This window comes from Palaemon carinicauda, chromosome 19, assembly GCF_036898095.1.
Source record: "Palaemon carinicauda isolate YSFRI2023 chromosome 19, ASM3689809v2, whole genome shotgun sequence".
NCBI classification, from domain to species: domain Eukaryota; kingdom Metazoa; phylum Arthropoda; class Malacostraca; order Decapoda; family Palaemonidae; genus Palaemon; species Palaemon carinicauda.
Window position 1 is genome coordinate 13,517,010 of NC_090743.1, and position 18,909 is coordinate 13,535,918.

The following is an 18,909-nucleotide window of genomic DNA, read 5'->3' on the forward strand; positions in this document are numbered from 1 at the left end:
TGTGACTATAGCCATTTTCTCAGATTTGGGAAACTTACGCACTGTAAAGAAAAAGAAAAAGAAACTTACGCACTGTAAAGAAAAAGAAAAAGTTAAAAACGGCAGAGAACGGCAGTATGACTGATCTCTACCGAGACAGAAAGCAAAGTGGTTACTCGACCCAGGTAGGTGAGAGGGGTGGCCGATCTACCACCACTCCCCACCCGCTAACTAGCAAATTGGGAGGTTACCCCTCGCTAAGAATTATTCTTAGCTTGTCTTTCAGCCTCGCCGAAAGGTAAATATGGAGTACTGGAAGGATGGAGATTTACCTAGAATCTTTTCATATTTACCACAAAACTTTGAAACAAAAACCATTAGACATGTTTTCTATTCACCGGGAAAAATCTAATTAAGACATTGACAAATGGAATAAGGCAAAGTGAGGTGTTATCAGAGAATAGCCATTATCCGGTTTTAAAAAGAATCAATTGCAAAATTCTGTATAAAAAAATCAGTTTCCAAAGGTTTTAATTTTTCCTGCAATGAAGATTACAACAGCTAAATGATACAAACATCCTAACCAAAAATCCTCAATCCCTTCCTCAGAGGGATTCTTTAGTATGGCATTTAGGGATCTCTGATGAACGCTATCAGAACAAGCAGTTATGTTGTTGTCTTGCTAAATCATATCAGGTAAATGTACTCTTAAGTTTTGTAAATGAAACAGCTACTGTAATTAAATTACCCAATTTCATCCTCAAGTTGAATAAGAAACTTCATAACATTCTGTTACATCACTGGGAAAGAATGAAACCTTACAGAAAGTTCCATTTAAATATACATTTCAGAGAGCTTTCTGCTTTCCTCAAAAAATCTAAATTGAGAATTCAAGGTGCCCTATAATCGTAACTAAACTTGCTTTCTTTCTCACTTTACTAGAATAACGCATTTCATAATTAAGATTTGTACTGAGCAAAAAAATTACAGGGTGCAAGTGTCAAATTAAAAAAAGATAATAATTGAAGAACAAATTCTGTAACTTGATTATAGATGAACAGAACTTTAAAAGCTAAGTACAATGCAATATGCATTTACTACATGGCTGTGAATGACCATTTCAGCAATGTTTCTTATTTTTGTGCATAGTTACCATTAGGTCCCGTTTTGTATATTTCCGAGTCCGGCGAGTAATAGTTGGTCTCTGGGTTTCTGTTGTGTGCAAGGGTGCTGAAGTTCCTGCACTTATGATAGTAGTATGAGTTTCTCCTCCAGACAGTCCAAGAAGGATCAAACCATCCTCATCCTGAAAGAAAAAATTGTGTGCTGTATGTGAACTGACAATTCTATTTCACACAAAATTACAAAGAATCTTCCCACTCATTGTGTGAATGCACCTAAAATCCTTCTTACAACCCAAATATATATTTTTTATATTTCAATGCATTACTTTAGATATGAATGAAACAGAAAGTTTCCTAGATACTTAAACTTTTGATCTTCCAATGATGGTAATTTGCACGTACAATAATTTTGTAAATTATTCCAATAAGAGCAAAATTTAAAATTTTGGTGAAATTTCAAATTGGGTGAAGGCTTGGTTGATCAGTTAACATTTTTGCCACTTGACATCACACAGAACTTTGTTACAATATTGTTTATTCTTGGTCACATGAAGGCTTTATCAAGTTGTTGATTTACTGACTGCCGTTTTTACCTATTTATTCCATTATTTTAAATCCAGGATGTTTGTTATTAAGCTTAAAGGTAGTGGTGAGCTCACAGGCACTACTAAGTATTGGCAGGTCTTATTAATCAACATAAATATGAAAATAATAGAAAACCTGGAGATAAAAAAAAAGTCCATGGACACCGAAAGTCTAACATGGATAAATCCACCATCGGCAAGATTATGAAGACCAAGAACGAAGTAATTTTTTGGCCGTTACACTACAAAGTAAAAAAAAAAAAAGGATGAATATAATTTCATTAACCTAAACATTTCATTATGTAAAAATAAATTTAGAAATTCTTGATATAAAATTAAGCTAGATCTCTAGAAGTTGCAAAATCAGCTGATTGAAAAGTTAAAAAATGAATAACCAATTGTTGATCATGTACATGCAAAAAAAATGAATGTAAGAAATACAAATTAAGTAATTACTTTTGCAACACTGAGACTTACTAAAAGAAAAGGCAATACTGTTAAAATTGACAGCATACCTAGTACTACATAGTGGAAAGTATTATCTGCCAAAGGACATCATAATTACAAAAATATCTTGAACGGCAATATCAAATAGCTAATTGAACTATGGTGTCTATATATTAATACTGTATCCAGATAAAGGATAAAGAATTTAAATCTTTGGGTTTCTCAGGGTACAGAATGTCAACAGTTTAGTTTTGTGAGACTTCAGAAATTTCATTTGTTACTAATCCTTCACCAGAATTTAGCAGTTTATTTCAAAGATTATCTGTTACTCTATTTCCCAGTTACTATAAAACAGACTTCTACTCCTTCCCTAATATTTTCTTTATCAATAACTTTCTTCCATTATTCTTCTATCAATATCTTTCTTCCTTTATCTCAAATATTGCATAATTAACATTTAAAAAGCCACCATCTTTCTCAAGTCTTGCAAGATACAAAGAGAATGTTAATGCAAATCTAAATAACACCTACAATTTTGATGGACAAAATTCTAAGTTAAAAAAAAAATAATAGGCATATTTCATTTATCACTGTTAAGAGATGAAGGAAATTCAATACTCTAGACTAGCAAGGTTAATATACCAATACTGTCTATACAGGTCAATGCTAAGTACTGTACTATGTGAATTGCAGGACAAGTTAAGAAATCCCCCTCCAAATAGAATTGATCTACATACATTATAAATGTTTCTAACATAAATAACATTTCAAAATAATAGAAATTATCCATACACTCTCTTACAATAGTAGTATGTGAAGTAGTAGGTTGTTGTTGGCTACCATCTTCTAGTATAGGTGCCGAGGTTATACTTGGGGCTTCCAAATCACTGCCAGAATTGAGAGGATCATGCGACATAGTAACCGTTGCTTCAATGGTCTCATCACCACGGTGATGCTGTATTTCATGACTATTTTGGTGTATAACAACTTCTTCTCCCGCAGATATGTAATGAGTAGCAGTTTGAGGTTCTTGTTGAGGTAGTTGGTTGTTAGATTGAGGCTCTGAGTCAACTAAACCTGTTTCATGTTCAACTTTGATTTGAACTCTTTTCAGTAGTCTATCTTCCGCATGGCTGCCATCTTTGCTGGCGGAAGGTCCACCTCCAAGATCTACATCCTCACACATGCTCATCAAGTCCAAAGTGTGCCTTTTGTGAAAATCTGAAGAGTATGGATAAACCACACATTAGAATACGAAAAATGTTATTTTGATTATAAAATAAATTTTTGAATATACTTACCCGGTGAATATATAGCTGCAACTCTGTTGCTCGACAGACAACTCTACGGAAAAACTCGCCAGCGATCGCTACACTGGTTGCGGGTGTGCCCAACAGCGCCACCTGTCGACCAGATACCCAGCTCTCATGTAAACAAAGACTCAATTTTCTCCTCGTCCCACTGCGTCTCTATTGGGGAGGAAGGGAGGGTCATTTAATTTATATTCACCGGGTAAGTATATTAAAAAATTTATTTTATAATCAAAATAACATTTTTCAATATTTAACTTAGCCGGTGATTATATAGCTGATTCACACCCAGGATGGTGGGTAGAGACCAGTAATATATGTTTACACTTTTATGAGCTAATAGTTTTTTATTTCATTTTAGAAGTTATCAAAATAACAAAAACAAAATAAATAGGTACCTGGTAAGGAAGTCGACTTGAACAATTACTCTGCCTTTTAAGTACGTCTTCCTTACGGAGCCTCGCGATCCTCTTAGGATGCTGATCGACCCCTAGGATCTGAAGTATCAAGGGTTGCAACCCATACAACAGGACCTCATCAAACCCCTAATCTAGGCGCTCTCAAGAAATGACTTTGACCACCCGCCAAATCAACCAGGATGCGAAAGGCTTCTTAGCCTTCCGGACAACCCAAAGAACAACAATAAAAACATTTCAAGAGAAAGATTAAAAGGGTATGGAATTAGGGAATTGTAGTGGTTGAGCCCTCACCCACTACTGCACTCGCTGCTACGAATGGTCCCAGTGTGTAGCAGTCCTCGTAAAGAGACTGGACATCCTTTAGATAAAAAGACGCAAACACTGACTTGCTTCTCCAATAGGTTGCGTCCATTATACTTCGCAGAGATCTATTTTGTTTAAAGGCCACGGAAGTTGCGACAGCTCTAACTTTGTGCGTCCTCACCTTAAGCAATGCTTGGTCTTCCTCACTCAGATGTGAATGAGCTTCTCGTATTAACAGTCTGATAAAGAAGGATAAAGCATTCTTTGACATAGGCAAAGATGGTTTCTTAACTGAACACCATAAAGCTTCAGATTGGCCTCGTAAAGGTTTAGTGCGCTTTAAATAGAACTTAAGAGCTCTCACAGGGCATAAGACTCTTTCTAGTTCATTGCCTACAATATTCGCTAAGCTGGGAATATCGAACAATTTCGGCCAAGGTCGAGAAGGCAGCTCATTTTTGGCTAGAAAACCAAGTTGTAGCGAACATGTAGCTTTTTCTGACGAAAATCCGATGTTCTTGCTGAAGGCATGAATCTCACTGACTCTTTTAGCTGTGGCTAAGCATACCAGGAAAAGTGTCTTTAAAGTGAGATCTTTCAGGGAGGCTGATTGTAGCGGCTCAAACCTGTTTGACATGAGGAATCTTAGTACCACGTCTAAATTCCAACCAGGTGTAACCAAACGACGCTCCTTCGTGGTCTCAAAAGACTTAAGGAGGTCCTGAAGATCTTTATTGTTGGAAAGATCTAAGCCTCTATGCCGGAAGACCGATGCCAACATGCTTCTGTAGCCCTTGATAGTGGGAGCTGAAAGGGATCGTCCTTTTCTCAGATATAAGAGAAAGTCAGCTATTTAAGCTACAGAGGTACTGGTCAAGGATACAGAGACTGACTTGCACCAGTCTCGGAAGACTTCCCACTTCGATTGGTAGACTCTAAGGGTGGATGCTCTCCTTGCTCTAGCAATCGCACTGGCTGCCTCCTTCGAAAAGCCTCTAGCTCTCGAGAGTCTTTCGATAGTCTGAAGGCAGTCAGACGAAGAGCGTGGAGGCTTTGGTGTACCTTCTTTACGTGTGGCTGACGTAGAAGGTCCACCCTTAGAGGAAGACTTCTGGGAACGTCTACTAGCCATCGAAGTACCTCGGTGAACCATTCTCTCGCGGGCCAGAGGGGAGCAACTAGCGTCAACCTTGTCCCTTCGTGAGAGGCGAACTTCTGCAGTACCTTGTTGACAATCTTGAACGGTGGGAATGCGTATAGATCTAGATGTGACCAATCTAGGAGAAAGGCATCTATATGTATTGCTGCTGGGTCTGGGACTGGTGAGCAATATATTGGGAGCCTCTTGGTCAGCGAGGTTGCAAAGAGATCTATGGTTGGTTGGCCCCAAGTGGCCCAAAGTCTCTTGCATACATCCTTGTGGAGGGTCCATTCTGTTGGAATTACTTGCCCTTTCCGACTGAGACAATCTGCCATGACATTCAAGTTGCCTTGGATGAACCTCGTTACTAGTGTTATGTCTTGACCTTTTGACCAGATGAGCAGGTCCCCTTGCGATCTCGTCTTCCCTTCTGACCGCTGCTAAGACTGACTTTGTGGTCTCCATGGAGAATGTCTGCTTTGTGACAAAGACATTCAGAGCACTGACGTCTAGCACCGGCCTCCACCCTCCTGTCTTCTTTGAAACCAAGAAGAGGCGGTTGTAGAATCCCGGAGATTGAAGGTCCGAGACTTTAACCACCGCTCCCTTTTCTGTCTTCCTCTCTGTACCTGGGAGAGAGATCGATGGGATACGTTGCTAGAGGGGGTTTCCGTACAAAAGGGATCTTGTACCCCTCTCTGAGCAACTTCACAGATTGTGCATCTGCGCCTCTCTTCTCCCAGGTCTGCCAGAAGTTCTTGAGTCTGGCTCCCACTGCTGTCTGAAGATGCGGGCAGTCAGACTCTGCCCTTATAGGACTTGGATCCTTTCTTCTTCCCTCGCTTCCCTTCGGCACGAGCACCTCCTCTGCTGGAGGCTCTGCCACGAAAGGGCGGAATAAATCGAGACGCTGGAGTGTCCATCCTTGGTCTAGCTGACAAGGTAGGCAAAGGGGGAGCTTTGCGAGCTGAGGACGCAACAAGATCGTGAGTGTCCTTCTGCACTAACGAAGCGGCTATTTCCATAATCAGGACTTCTGGAAAAAGGCACTTGGAAAGAGGAGCAAAGAGAAGCTCAGATCTCTGGCACGGTGTAACTCCAGCAGAAAGGAATGAGCAGAGATTTTCTCGCTTTTTTAGGACTCCGGACACAAATGATGCAGCAAGCTCATTAGACCCATCACGTACGGCCTTGTCCATGCAGGACATAATGAGCAAGGAAGTCTCTTTATCTGTCGAAGAGATCTTCCTGCTTAGGGCTCCTAGACACCAGTCTAAGAAGTTAAAAACTTCAAAGGCCCTAAAGATTCCTTTCAAAAGGTGGTCCAGGTCCGATGATGACCAACATATCTTTGAGCGTCTCATGGTAAGGCGGCGGGGAGAGTCTACAAGACTTGAGAAGTCGCCCTGGGCAAAGGCAGGAACTCCCAAGCCGAGAACTTCTCCCGTGGCATACCAGACGCTCGATCTAGAAGAGAGTCTAGCAGGGGGAAAAGCAAAGGCTGTCTTCCCTAAGCTCTTCTTGGACTGCAACCATTCTCCTATCACCCGCAAAGCTCTCTTGGACGAGCGTGCGAGGACGAGTCTAGTAAAGGCAGGAGTGGTAGACGGCATGCCTAAAACAAACTCTGAAGGCGGAGAACGAGGAGCCACAGAAACAAACTGGTCAGGAAACAGCTCTTTGAAAATGGCCAAAACTTTTCTAAAGTCCAAAGAGGGTTGAGTAGACTTAGGCTCGTCCAATTCTGATTGTGGTTCATCTATATGTGCAGCAACATCATCATCAGAAAGTTCCTCATCCGACAACTGATGAGGAAACAGCAACGGAGTGGGTAACGGCCGGTTCGCTGAGTCCGGTCGCACTGGTGCATGCGTGACTGAGCCGGACGCAACGTCATGGAACTGCTGCCCAGTCTGTGAGCTGGCAACAACCATGGTAGCGCGGTGACGCACAGCGTCTACCCCAGACTGTCTAGACTGATGGGGTTGCGCAGTGGAAACCACACTGGGTTGCGGAGGTTGACGCACCGCGTCAAAACAAGGCAACTCTGACGGTTGTTGAACATCCAGAACATCAACGGCAACCTCCGTGCGTCGCTTAACGTCAACATGCGGCTGGCAGATCACACTGGAACGCATGGGTGGAGGAACTCTCTCAACTGGTGTGCGTGAGAAGGTTACCTCAGCGTCCACAGGACGCACAACCGATCGCGTGGAGGGTTGTAGGCTAGGTACTGCACTAGCTGGTACGGCAGCAACCTTCTCCGCACGAAAGTCCTGCATCAGAGACGTAAGTTTAGACTGCATGTCTTGCAGTAGAGACCACTTAGGGTCTACGGGAGCAGGTGCGGCGACAGACGGTGTTACTGTCTGAAGCGGTACCGCTTTGCCTCTCTTAGGCGGTGAGCAGTCATCGGATGACGGCAACGAGTCCGAACTGACCCAGTGGCTACAACCGGGCCGTTGGACTTGTGCTGAAGGGACCGATTTACGTTTTAACGGTCGCGAGACCTTGGTCCAAAGTTTCTTGCGAGAAACACCTTCAGAAGATGAGGTATAAATGGGCTCTCTCGTCTTAGGTAGGTAGGAGCGATCTTGGGTAGATACGCCCGATACCACGGAGGGAACGTCTGTTCGCTGATTAAAGCCTCTCGAACCTATGCGTCGTACGACATTGCTTCTCCCCTGGACTTGGGAGCTTGCAAGAGGTCCCGGACTAGGAGGACGACAGGCACGAACAGACGAACCCTCAAGCGCAACACTGTCCACAACACTATCACTTGGCACTTTAGCACTTCCCACTGCACTTTGGCACTTAAGCTCCTTCACATCCGCCATGAGCTGATTACGGTCACTAGCAAGGGACTCAACTCTCTCACCCAGAGCCTGGATGGCATGCATCATATCAGCCATCGATGGTTCCTGAGTGCCAGGAGGGGGGTTAGGAGCAACCACTACAGGGGAAGGAATAGGTTGTGGGGCATGAGGAGAGGATATATCAATAGAACGAGAAGAACTTCTCCTAACTCTATCTCTCTCTAGCCTACGTGTGTACTTTTGAAATTTGATAAAATCGAATTCCGAAAGGCCAACGCACTCCTCACACCGATCTTCCAATTGACAGGTTTTATCCCGACAATTGGAACAAACAGTGTGAGGGTCGATAGAAGCCTTCGGAAGACGCCTAGAACAGTCCCTAGCATTGCATTTCCTAAATTTGGGGACTTGTGAAGGGTCAGCCATTTTGAATTGGTCAAGGGAAATTCCAAAAAACAATCAAAAAGTCATCAACAAAGAATCCGATATCAAAAAGAGTTCAAGGATTTGTGTGAAGAAAAACCCTGCACAGCGAAAGCTCAAAACTAGAATATAGTACTTCACCAATTAGATGTGAAAAACTCCAGTTTAGCAACAGCGAGTAAAGTACGTCTTGTCGACACCTCGACAGAGAGAAAATTGAGTCTTTGTTTACATGAGAGCTGGGTATCTGGTCGACAGATGGCGCTGTTGGGCACACCCGCAACCTGTGTAGCGATCGCTGGCGAGTTTTTCCGTAGAGTTGTCTGTCGAGCAACAGAGTTGCAGCTATATATTCACCGGCTAAGTTAAATATTGAAAACTGTAAAATATGAAACTCTAAGCTTAAACAATAACAGCACACTTTGTGATACAGTACTGTACTGTAATCTAATTAAAAAATCAAACTTTCGGCAACTCTAACATCATTAAAACTATTAAACATACTGAACATTGCCTGAAGAATTTGATACCCCTGAATGAAAATAATTCATTACAGAGCAGTTATTTGACATCTCTTCTACCAAGTCCAAGAACAACAGGGAATTAATCCTAGGCCATTGGAAAAGATCTAACTGGGATGATGGTGATGACACTGATAAATACAGAAGTCATAAACTGACTATGAATATGGATACAAAAAAGCAAGTTTACATTGGATTTGATCCCTATTTATATAAACTCGTGTGAAACACACATACAGTACAGCACATATTGAACCAACAGTCTTTTACCAGATCCTAGAGAATTGCTAACAAGGTAGCTGGAGGCAAAAAGGTAATAAGAAGAGTAGCTACACCCTGGAAGAAGTGGAAAGATTGCTTAACTGTTCACATAAATAGTAAACCACAATAAAACAAGAAAATAATTGAAGATATACAAAATTTGTGCTTAAGCACACAGGGTTGACATGGGTACTGGGCAAAGAAACAGGTAAAAGTTCTTAAAATGTGCCTAAAATGCCTAGATTCAAAGCTGGAATTGATTGATTAATTCATGAATTAGGGCTAAATAAGTCAGCAATGGGACATTAGAGGCAATTAGGTGCTCAAGTACAACGGGAGAAAACTGTATAGCTGCAAGGTGAAGCAAAAGTTAAGAGGTTAAATAGAAAAATGGAAGTAAGAAGTGACTTGTACAGAAGGCTAAAAAGTAAGTGCAGCTAAGGAAAGAAGGGATGCTGCAAAGACATTTCAATGATTGTCAGTGTAACATGTACTAAAGGTACTACCCAACTACGGGAATAGATGAATGTATGGACTCCGGCCCTTTAGGGCCAATATTGGGGCTACGGAAGCCATTCAGCATAGAGGCGTATTTTGAGGATTAACCCAAACTGCACTATGAAGTAAAGATTTAAGAGGTCCAAATGCAAATGTGAAGAAAGGAAATAGTAAAGCAAACAACAACAAAAAGAGGGTACAGCGAGACACTTCATTAATACCTACAGTGACTGCAAGATGCATTGATCAAAGTACCTATTTAAAGGGTGTGCAAGACTTGGAAGATTATATTGCAAACAAATAAGAAGCAGACAGAGGTTGCCCAAAGAATTTTAAAGGGACTGGGGTAATTGCATCACAATAGAGGCAGTAACATCATTATATTGTGATGAATGAATAATACTGTAGATTGAAAACTAAGAAATATACAGTATAGTTGGGACATCTGACAAGAAGGGAAAAGGAGCAATCTGTTAAAGAGAGGTGACTAGATACTATTCAGTAGGGGGCCAAATATTAAAGAGAATGGGGAGAAATGGGCAGATTCTATCTAGCACCCTTAAAGGGAAAATATACATGAGAATGATCAATAGGATAATGGTAGCATACAGTAGCATCACTTCGTCATTCAATGCTTCAGAGTTCTGGTTTTCTAAGAAGTTACAAGACTAAGTAGTATAGCCAACACATCAATTCCAAAATACTGCATGTTAACAGTAGTTTCTAGTTTTAACTGTTACTTCACAATTAATATTCCATTTAAGAGATTTAATGCCTAGCAAAAACCTCAATATAAAAACTTAGCAGAAGAGTAGAGAAGTATGATTAGCTGATTTGTTATTGTATTATGAATCTAAGTTACTATGGTATAAAACGCAGACTTACGACCTGTTGGCTGAACAATATGATGTTCCATCTCATCTTCCATGTCTTCCAGGTCATTTTCATCATGATGGTAGTACGTGAGATCCTCTTTAGTAGGTAACCTGACATTTCCATTAGACTGTGATGCCGATGGCTCCAACCATGTCTCTGATAGACCAACATGACTCAGCCCTGTAAAGAGTAAAACTTCAATTAGATACTAATACCTCAGTTATCAAACAATGGCAAGACACTACTGCACATACATGATAAACTTTAATTACCATCATGACTCTCAATATCAAATTTGATAGGAACATTTTAAAACCAGTACTCCTTTAGTTCATAGCACCATATGCCTACTTAGTTTTCAGCTTTTAACCACTTCCATGAGACCTACAACAGTCACTATCCATAAGTATTGTATAGACAGTCACAATATTTCATTACAAATCTTTTCAACAATTACTACTAATGGAATAGAGCAATATTTCATTGTTCTTATAAAATGAAGTATGATAATGCAAAAACATTATGATCCCCAGATACCCGTGTTGACACAAGACATTCCCATGGCTGCTGTGTATCGGCAACAATGAGAAATGTTACAAAGTACGTGAAAGGATAAGAAAAAAGGGGATAAAATCAGAGGAATTCCACCATTCACCAACGAAGGTTGTAGCTCAGTACACAGGCATATACCTCAAGGCCGATCACTTATTTTTTAGAATCCCAGGATCACTTTAAACTAAAATATTTGTCTTTTTCTCGCATGCCTTTTTCTCCTCTCTTGGAGTACAACAAACATTTGGCCATCAAAAGCTTGGCTTTCAACTGAGAGAGAAAGGGGGGGGGCTTGTTATCCTTTGATAATTTCCCCTTTTAGCTTCACGCGTGAACATGATAAAAAAAAAAATTGCATGTGTGCATGTAACTGGTACTGTACGTATTGTGTGGGTGATTAAAAAGTTCTGGTAAAAATAAGCATACTGTACATACCGGTACATACTAAAAAAATTATGATACTAGTTCCTTTTCTAATTCCTTCGAGATATCAAATGCATTATTACATTGCACCCATAATACAGTACTACACAATGGTGACGGTTTATGTTAAAAGTTTTTTTTTTAAAACTCTCAACTCCTCAACCAACTATCCTGTATATAATATTCGATAGATTTCTTGAGTGTTGTCTTGAACTGAATAATCTACCAAATAAACATTTTCGGTGGTATATTCTGTTTGACGAGTTTCTACAATTCAAAAGGTTAGGATTCCATGATAAAATATCATTATTCTATCTTGTTTCTATTCCTCTCGATATTTTCAAGTTTTTAATAGTTTATGAAATATTTATTTCAATGTTATTATTATTCTTAAACTTCTTGTAGTTTTTCCTTATTTCCTTTCCTCACTGGGCTGTTTTCCCTGTTGGAGCCCTTGGGCTTATATCATCATGATTGTCCAACTAGAGTTGTAGCTTCTCAAGTAATAATAATAATAATAATAATAATAATAATAATAATAACCTTACACATATCACCTGAATAATCTTAATGGAATAAGTTCAGCATCAATGTCACTCGATCTCGCGCTTTAATGTCTAGTTGAAAATCCGATTAACTAAGTTGTTTTATGATAGTGAAACGCTATTCAAAGTCGTACTATGAAACATTTAACCCTGATTAAAAAAAAAAATCTACGCTAAACATGTGTTGGATAAGGGTTTGCAATGTAACAAACAAGGATTACACACACACACACACACACACACACACACATATATATATATATATATATATATATATATATATATATATATATATATATACATATATTATGGTAACATTCCTACACTAATTGATTTACGCAGGCTGCCTATTAAAGCAAGAATTGATTTTAAAATTAGTACAATAACCCATCAAGTTATCAGAATCGGACATCCAAAAAATCTAAGCGAATTTCTACATATTGTGCTGTCAAAAATCGTATTAATAGGAGAATAGTTACAAATGGTTTAAAATTTTGGGAACATAGATATAAGTTTAATATGGGCTTTAGAGCCTTTAAATATGCCACCCCGAGACTATAAGAAGCTCCCACTAGACATCCGAAAGACTGAAGATATTAAGGCTTTCAAGGGAAACTGAAGACTTTCTTGTTCTCTAATTGATTCGATAGTGTGGATTTGACAATAAACGAGCAATACGCGGTGTGAAATGCTGAATGTCTTGGAACGCACATGATAAAATGATCGTGAAGGTCCTGCGAAGGTAGTAGGGTTCCCCTGATGTATAGGACCAGAAAAGCAACCCTTAAAGTAAAGTAACAAAAGATGGTTGTGAGAGAAGTAGTTGGGCCAGTCCGAACAGAATCATACATTTCATTTAAACAAGCACTTTTGAAAAAATATTACATATAGAAGTAGGAAACGACTAAAGGAGAGAGAATGATTAATAATGCAGTACTGTATATGACGGAGTCAAAGCATGCGATGTAGTTACGGAAGTATTACGAAAGACTGCCCAAGGATCTTAGTTCATGCTTCACCCAAGTGTTTGCAGTCTGGTTTGTGTGTTTTTCAATCAGAGTTCGGTGTTCTATCATCTCATTTTTTTTCGGTTTCAGTACTTCTATGTTTGGTTTCGGTATATTCCAGTTTGATTTCGGTATATATCCCTGGTTGCGGTTTTTTTTTTTTTTTTTTTTGGGGGGGGGGGCTGTCTGGTTTCAGTGTTTTTGTCTAATAAAGGTATTTTTCAGACCGGCCTTTGGTGTTTTACAGTCTGGTCTCGGTATTTTTCTTTTGGATTTCATTAATTCTAACACTGATTTCCAGAGAGAGAGAGAGAGAGAGAGAGAGAGAGAGAGAGAGAGAGAGAGAGAGAGAGAGAGAGAGAGACTAACATACGAGCTGAACTTTGACACCATAAAAGATAAAATTTTCTGATAAAAGAGTACACTATTGCTAAACAAATATCTATACTAAGATTTAATTATTTCTATTCGGAGTAACTGGTACATTTTCTTTATTGACAAGTTAATTTGTGCAACAAATTTGATACCTTGTTCCTCTTCCTCATTTTTTAATTCCTTAAACTCACTCTCTCTCTCTCTCTCTCTCTCTCTCTCTCTCTCTCTCTCTCTCTCTCTCTCTCTCTCTCTCTCTCTCTCTCCGGATATAATTTCACACCCTAAACCAATTATCCCTAAATTCCTCAGTACAGTGATTTCAGAATCCCTTGTGTAATAGAAATTATACGCGAATCGGATATTTAATATAAAGAACAGCACAGTTTTTTCTTACTTTCCTCTTTACGGCACTTGTCGAGAACAACATAAATAACACGTTTATTCTTGTTCTTGTTCTTGTTGTTGGGCGGAGGGATTCGTCTTTCCATCGGCACCTCCTTGGGTTTCTTCTTTATTCTAATTCTTTTATTTTCTTCTCTCTTTTTTCCACATTTGATAGATATATTCTTTTCTTTTCTCTATTCCTTCTTTCTTGAACAGCACGTTTCCTATTATCTTCTTTTCTTCTTCATACGGCTGTTGCAATTCCACTATTTTTCTTCTTTCGTCGCTGAGGTCTGGACACTCAAGAATGAAGTATACGAGACTGGTTTTCTTAGTGTATCATCTGGTATCGTAACTTCAAACGTCACATAGTGTATATATATCCAATATAAATACACACACACAACATATATATATATATATATATATATATATATATATAGAGAGAGAGAGAGAGAGAGAGAGAGAGAGAGAGAGAGAGAGAGAGAGAGAGAGAGAGGAGAGAGAGAGAGAGACCCACAATCTATGAAATAGGAAGTTTCCTATTTTCACAGATTTAGCATACATACACGGAAAATTACGTATTTTAATGTATATATATATATATATGTGTGTGTGTGTGTGTGTGTATAGTAAATACACACACATACACAAATTATATAATGAACTGAATATATTTGTACTGGGGGCTAGTGTCTAATCTTTGTCAAACTATAATGGTTTTGGTATCCTACTCGAGGATTATCCATAAAAAGAAATTTAAAAATCACAACCGATTAAGAGATGTCGTTTTGGTAAAGTCCCGAGGATAAGGATAGTTCTTCTTCCGTAAAAGTATATCCTAAAAAAAAGAAATATAGTCAACCTTATATTGATTATATAATGGCTCCGTGACAGATTCATGTTGTTAGTCCTCTCGATAAAGGCGAGTTTTAGTAGCCACCCTTTTTAACTACAGTATATGCTCACCCATAAACAATCTACATGTTGCATCACAGGATGCTATAAGCCCAAGGGCTCCAACAGGGAAAATAGCTCAGCGAGGAAAGGAAATAAGTAAATAAACTACAAGAGAAGTAATGAACAATATAAAATATTTTATGAACAGTAACAACATTAAAATAGATCTTTCATATATTGGCTATAAAAACTTGAAAAAAAGCAAGAGGAAGAGAAATAAGATATGAAAGTGTGCCCAAGTGCACCCTCAAGCAAGAGAACTCAACCCCAAGACAGCGGAAGACCATGGTACAGAGGCTATGGCACTATCAAGGACTAGAGAACAATGGTTTGATTTTGGAGTGTCCTCCTAGAAGAGCTGCTTACCATAGCTAGAGATTCTTATACCCTAACCAAAAGGAAAGTAGCCACTGAAAAATTATAATGCATTAGGTAGTATGTTGGCCAGGGCACCAGCCACCCGTTGAAATACTACCACTAGAGAATTATGGAGTCCTTTGACTGGCCAGACAGTACTACACTGGATCCTTCTCTCTGGTTACGGTTCACTTTCTCTTTGCCTACACATACACCGAGTAGTCTGGCATATTCTTTACATATTCTTCTCTGTCCTCATACACCTAACAACACTGATATTACCAGACAATTCTTCTTCGCCCAAGGGGTTAACTAATGCACTGTAATTGTTCAGTGGGTATTTTCCTCGTGGTAAGGGTAGAAGAGCCTCTTTAATTATGGTAAGAAGTTCTTCTAGGAACAGGATCAAACCATTGTTCTCTAGTACTGGGTAGTGCCATAGCCTCTGTACCATGGTCTTCCACTGTCTTGCGTTAGAGTTCTCTTGCTTGAGGGTACACTCGAGCACACTATTCTATCTTATTTCTCTCCCTCATGTTTTTTTAAAGTTTTTATAGTTTATATAGGAAATATTTATTTTAATGTTACTGTTCTTAAAATACTAAATTTTTCCTTGTTTCCTTTCCTCACTGGGCTATTTTCCTTATTGGGTCCCCTGGGCTTATAGCATTCTGCTTTTCCAACTAGGGTTGTAGCTTAGAAAGTAGTAATAATAATAATAATAATAATAATAATAATAATAATAATAATAATAATAAATCATGAGGATGATGATGAGGATAATAATAGCTAACCTCTTGAGTGAAGAAGAATACTTTGGCAATCTCAGTGTTGTCAAGTGTATGAGGACAGAGGAGAACGTGGAAAGAATATGCCGCACTATTCGGTGTATGTATAAGCAAAGAAAAAATGAGCCGTAATCAGATATATGGATCCAATGTAGTCCTGTATGGCCAGTCAAAGGAGCCAATAACTCTCCAGCGGTAGTATCTCAACAGGTGCTGGGTGCCCAACCCACATACTACCTAAACACACACACACACACACACACACATATATATATATATATATATATATATATATACATATATATACAGTATATATATGTATATATATAGTATATGTGTGTGCCATAATTTAAGTGTTCCTAAATAATAATAATAATAATAATAATAATAATAATAATAATAATAACAAACACAGCACCCAACATTAAAATATACTATTCTGATATCTTGAAGAATGAAATACCTCCAACTTAAAACCGAATAAATTATATAGACAGCCAGTTACCCAAGTTCATGCGAAAACCAGTTATAGCAACATAGCCGCATCTTCCTGCAAATTTAGCAATCGGAGTTCCGAGAAGCCAGCCACACACACACACACACACACACACACACACACACACTCAGAAACGTGGTGCTCAAGGTGAATTCCCCGTCCCGCCACGACCACTTCGGGTGACGAAACTACCCAAAGTCTTATCTCTCAGCTGATGCTACCGAGTTTGTAACGGGAGACAGCCAACTGCATTCTTAGCTTGCATGACAATGTCAAAGTTTTACTTCGTAATTTATAGGATATAGTTAAGTCTTCGAATACTGCAAACTGAATGGTTTTCTATGCTTAGAGTCAAAGAAACAACCGGATTTCTTATCCGTGGTAATTTTTTTTTCGGGAGTTTCACGTCAACTTTCCATTCAAACATTACTATTCCGTTAATGATAAACAGCAAGAACCTAATAACATATCAGCAATTCTTAAGAAATTCAACTAGATAAACAGTAATAACCGATTAACGTAACTTCAACTGAAAACGCTAAATTTTCCGCTGGTCCTGAATCCAATTAAGAAAAACAACAAACTGAAAACTTTCCCTGACGTAACTATGACGTCAGTAGACTTTCTGCTCTTCCCAGAAAAATCTAGCGGAGCAGAGGCCAACGCTTAATACTCCGATGACCCAAACGTTTAATATTACATCCAAAATATTTTACCTGTATCCGAAACTATTACAAAATTAGTTTAATCTGTATATAAGGGTGTGTCACGAGATTCGCATACCAAACCGACTTGAACTTGCATAGGGAAGAAAGATTGGGTTCATATACAAGGCAATACAATACAATTATAAACTGTATATATAAAACTGCATATATAAAAAAACATATAAACATATATGTATATATATATAAGTATACAGTGTATACACATTTACACTATATATAATAAATATACTGTATATATATATATATATATATATATATATATATATATATATATATATATATTTCTATATATATACAGTATATATATTATATATAGTGTAAATGTGTATACACTGTATACTTATATATAATATATACATATATGTTTATATGTTTTTTATATATGCAGTACATATATATGCATTTTATATATATATATATATATATATATATATATATATATATATATATATATATGTATGTGTGTGTGTGATAGTACATGAAATATAAATAGCCTACATGTAAACACACATATGTACATCTACATACATACATTTGTATCTAGACACAATAAGATATATATTATATATACATTATATATACATATATAAAAGTATACGTAATACATACATACTTTATATACGTACATACATATACATAAACATGCATACATATACACAGCACATATACAAACACAAAAACAATAATAAGAAAAGAACAAAGAAAAATTAAAGGATAAAAATTTATCAAAACATCAGCCTTCAAAACATATGGGGCGAAGTAAACAATATATTAGTTTATGAACATGAAAAGACCAGATGCATAAAGAGGTAATACCAATGATTTTTTTTTAGTTTTGTTAACTTCTAAGAAAGGGAAATCCTTTTGACAGTATAATATTAAACAATGCGGGCCTGATCTTAACAACCTTCAAGGTATAATATTATGGTTTGTAGAAGAATGCATTATGAATAAAAAATAATATTGACTCTGAAGGCGATTGCTAAACCAGACCAGTCACCCTCGCCGATAATACACATGCTGACACAACACTAGGAAAAGTGAGTACGGGAATAAAAAAAAAAAAATATACAAGGGCAACCGAGTTCGTTCGTGAGTTGGTAACTGCAGAGGCGTTCGTTCGTATGTGTGATATAGTATTGCGTAGTGGTCGGGGCACATGGCTGGCTGTGATGTCGTTCCCCGAGCGAACGTTAACACATTGGCGGCTCACACCCCGACGATTCAACATCAGCCCGACTACGCTCCTTCCTGAAGAGTTGCAGAGCCTCTTCCTTCTTCCAAGGTTTCCTCTGTGTTTGGACTCTGCTATCATTATCAGACCATTAGCGGCAGCATAATTAAGTGTGCTTACTCCACTGATATTGATACTGGATCTGCATAATAAAGGCATTCACAGCATATGAACGTTTTTCAGTTGAGAAAAAATACTTTAATTTTTCAAAGTTCATTAAAAAGCGTGTCGGTGTTGGGGTGGACAAACATTAAAAATATATTTATTACACTCGTGCATCTAACATTGTTAATACTCAGGAGTAATCTATTTCTTATCGGTAACTGCATAATTAAAACATACCACAAATACTGGTTGA

The 18,909-nt window shown here is 38.2% G+C and overlaps 2 protein-coding genes across 3 annotated transcripts in view; one reads left to right on the top strand and one right to left on the bottom strand.

Moving 5' to 3' along the window:
- The window catches only part of LOC137658448 (uncharacterized), a 413,371-nt gene that overhangs the window by 25,840 nt on the left and 368,622 nt on the right, over window positions 1-18,909 (bottom strand). The window contains exons 6-8 of one of the 2 annotated variants that reach the window (XM_068393174.1): window positions 10,715-10,882; window positions 2,937-3,355; window positions 1,133-1,285 (exon numbers count right to left, since the gene is read on the bottom strand). In XM_068393174.1, coding sequence (XP_068249275.1) covers window positions 1,133-1,285; window positions 2,937-3,355; window positions 10,715-10,882 — 740 coding nt within the window. Of the gene's footprint in view, window positions 1-1,132; window positions 1,286-2,936; window positions 3,356-10,711; window positions 10,883-18,909 lie in introns of both variants that reach the window. The other variant, XM_068393173.1, reaches the window with a different exon arrangement.
- The window catches only part of LOC137658451 (uncharacterized), a 306,842-nt gene continuing 306,420 nt past the window's right edge, over window positions 18,488-18,909 (top strand). Inside the window, exon 1 of the mRNA XM_068393178.1 lies at window positions 18,488-18,909. This exon is cut by the window's right edge and continues 167 nt beyond it. The gene's annotated coding sequence lies outside the window, so the exon portion shown is untranslated.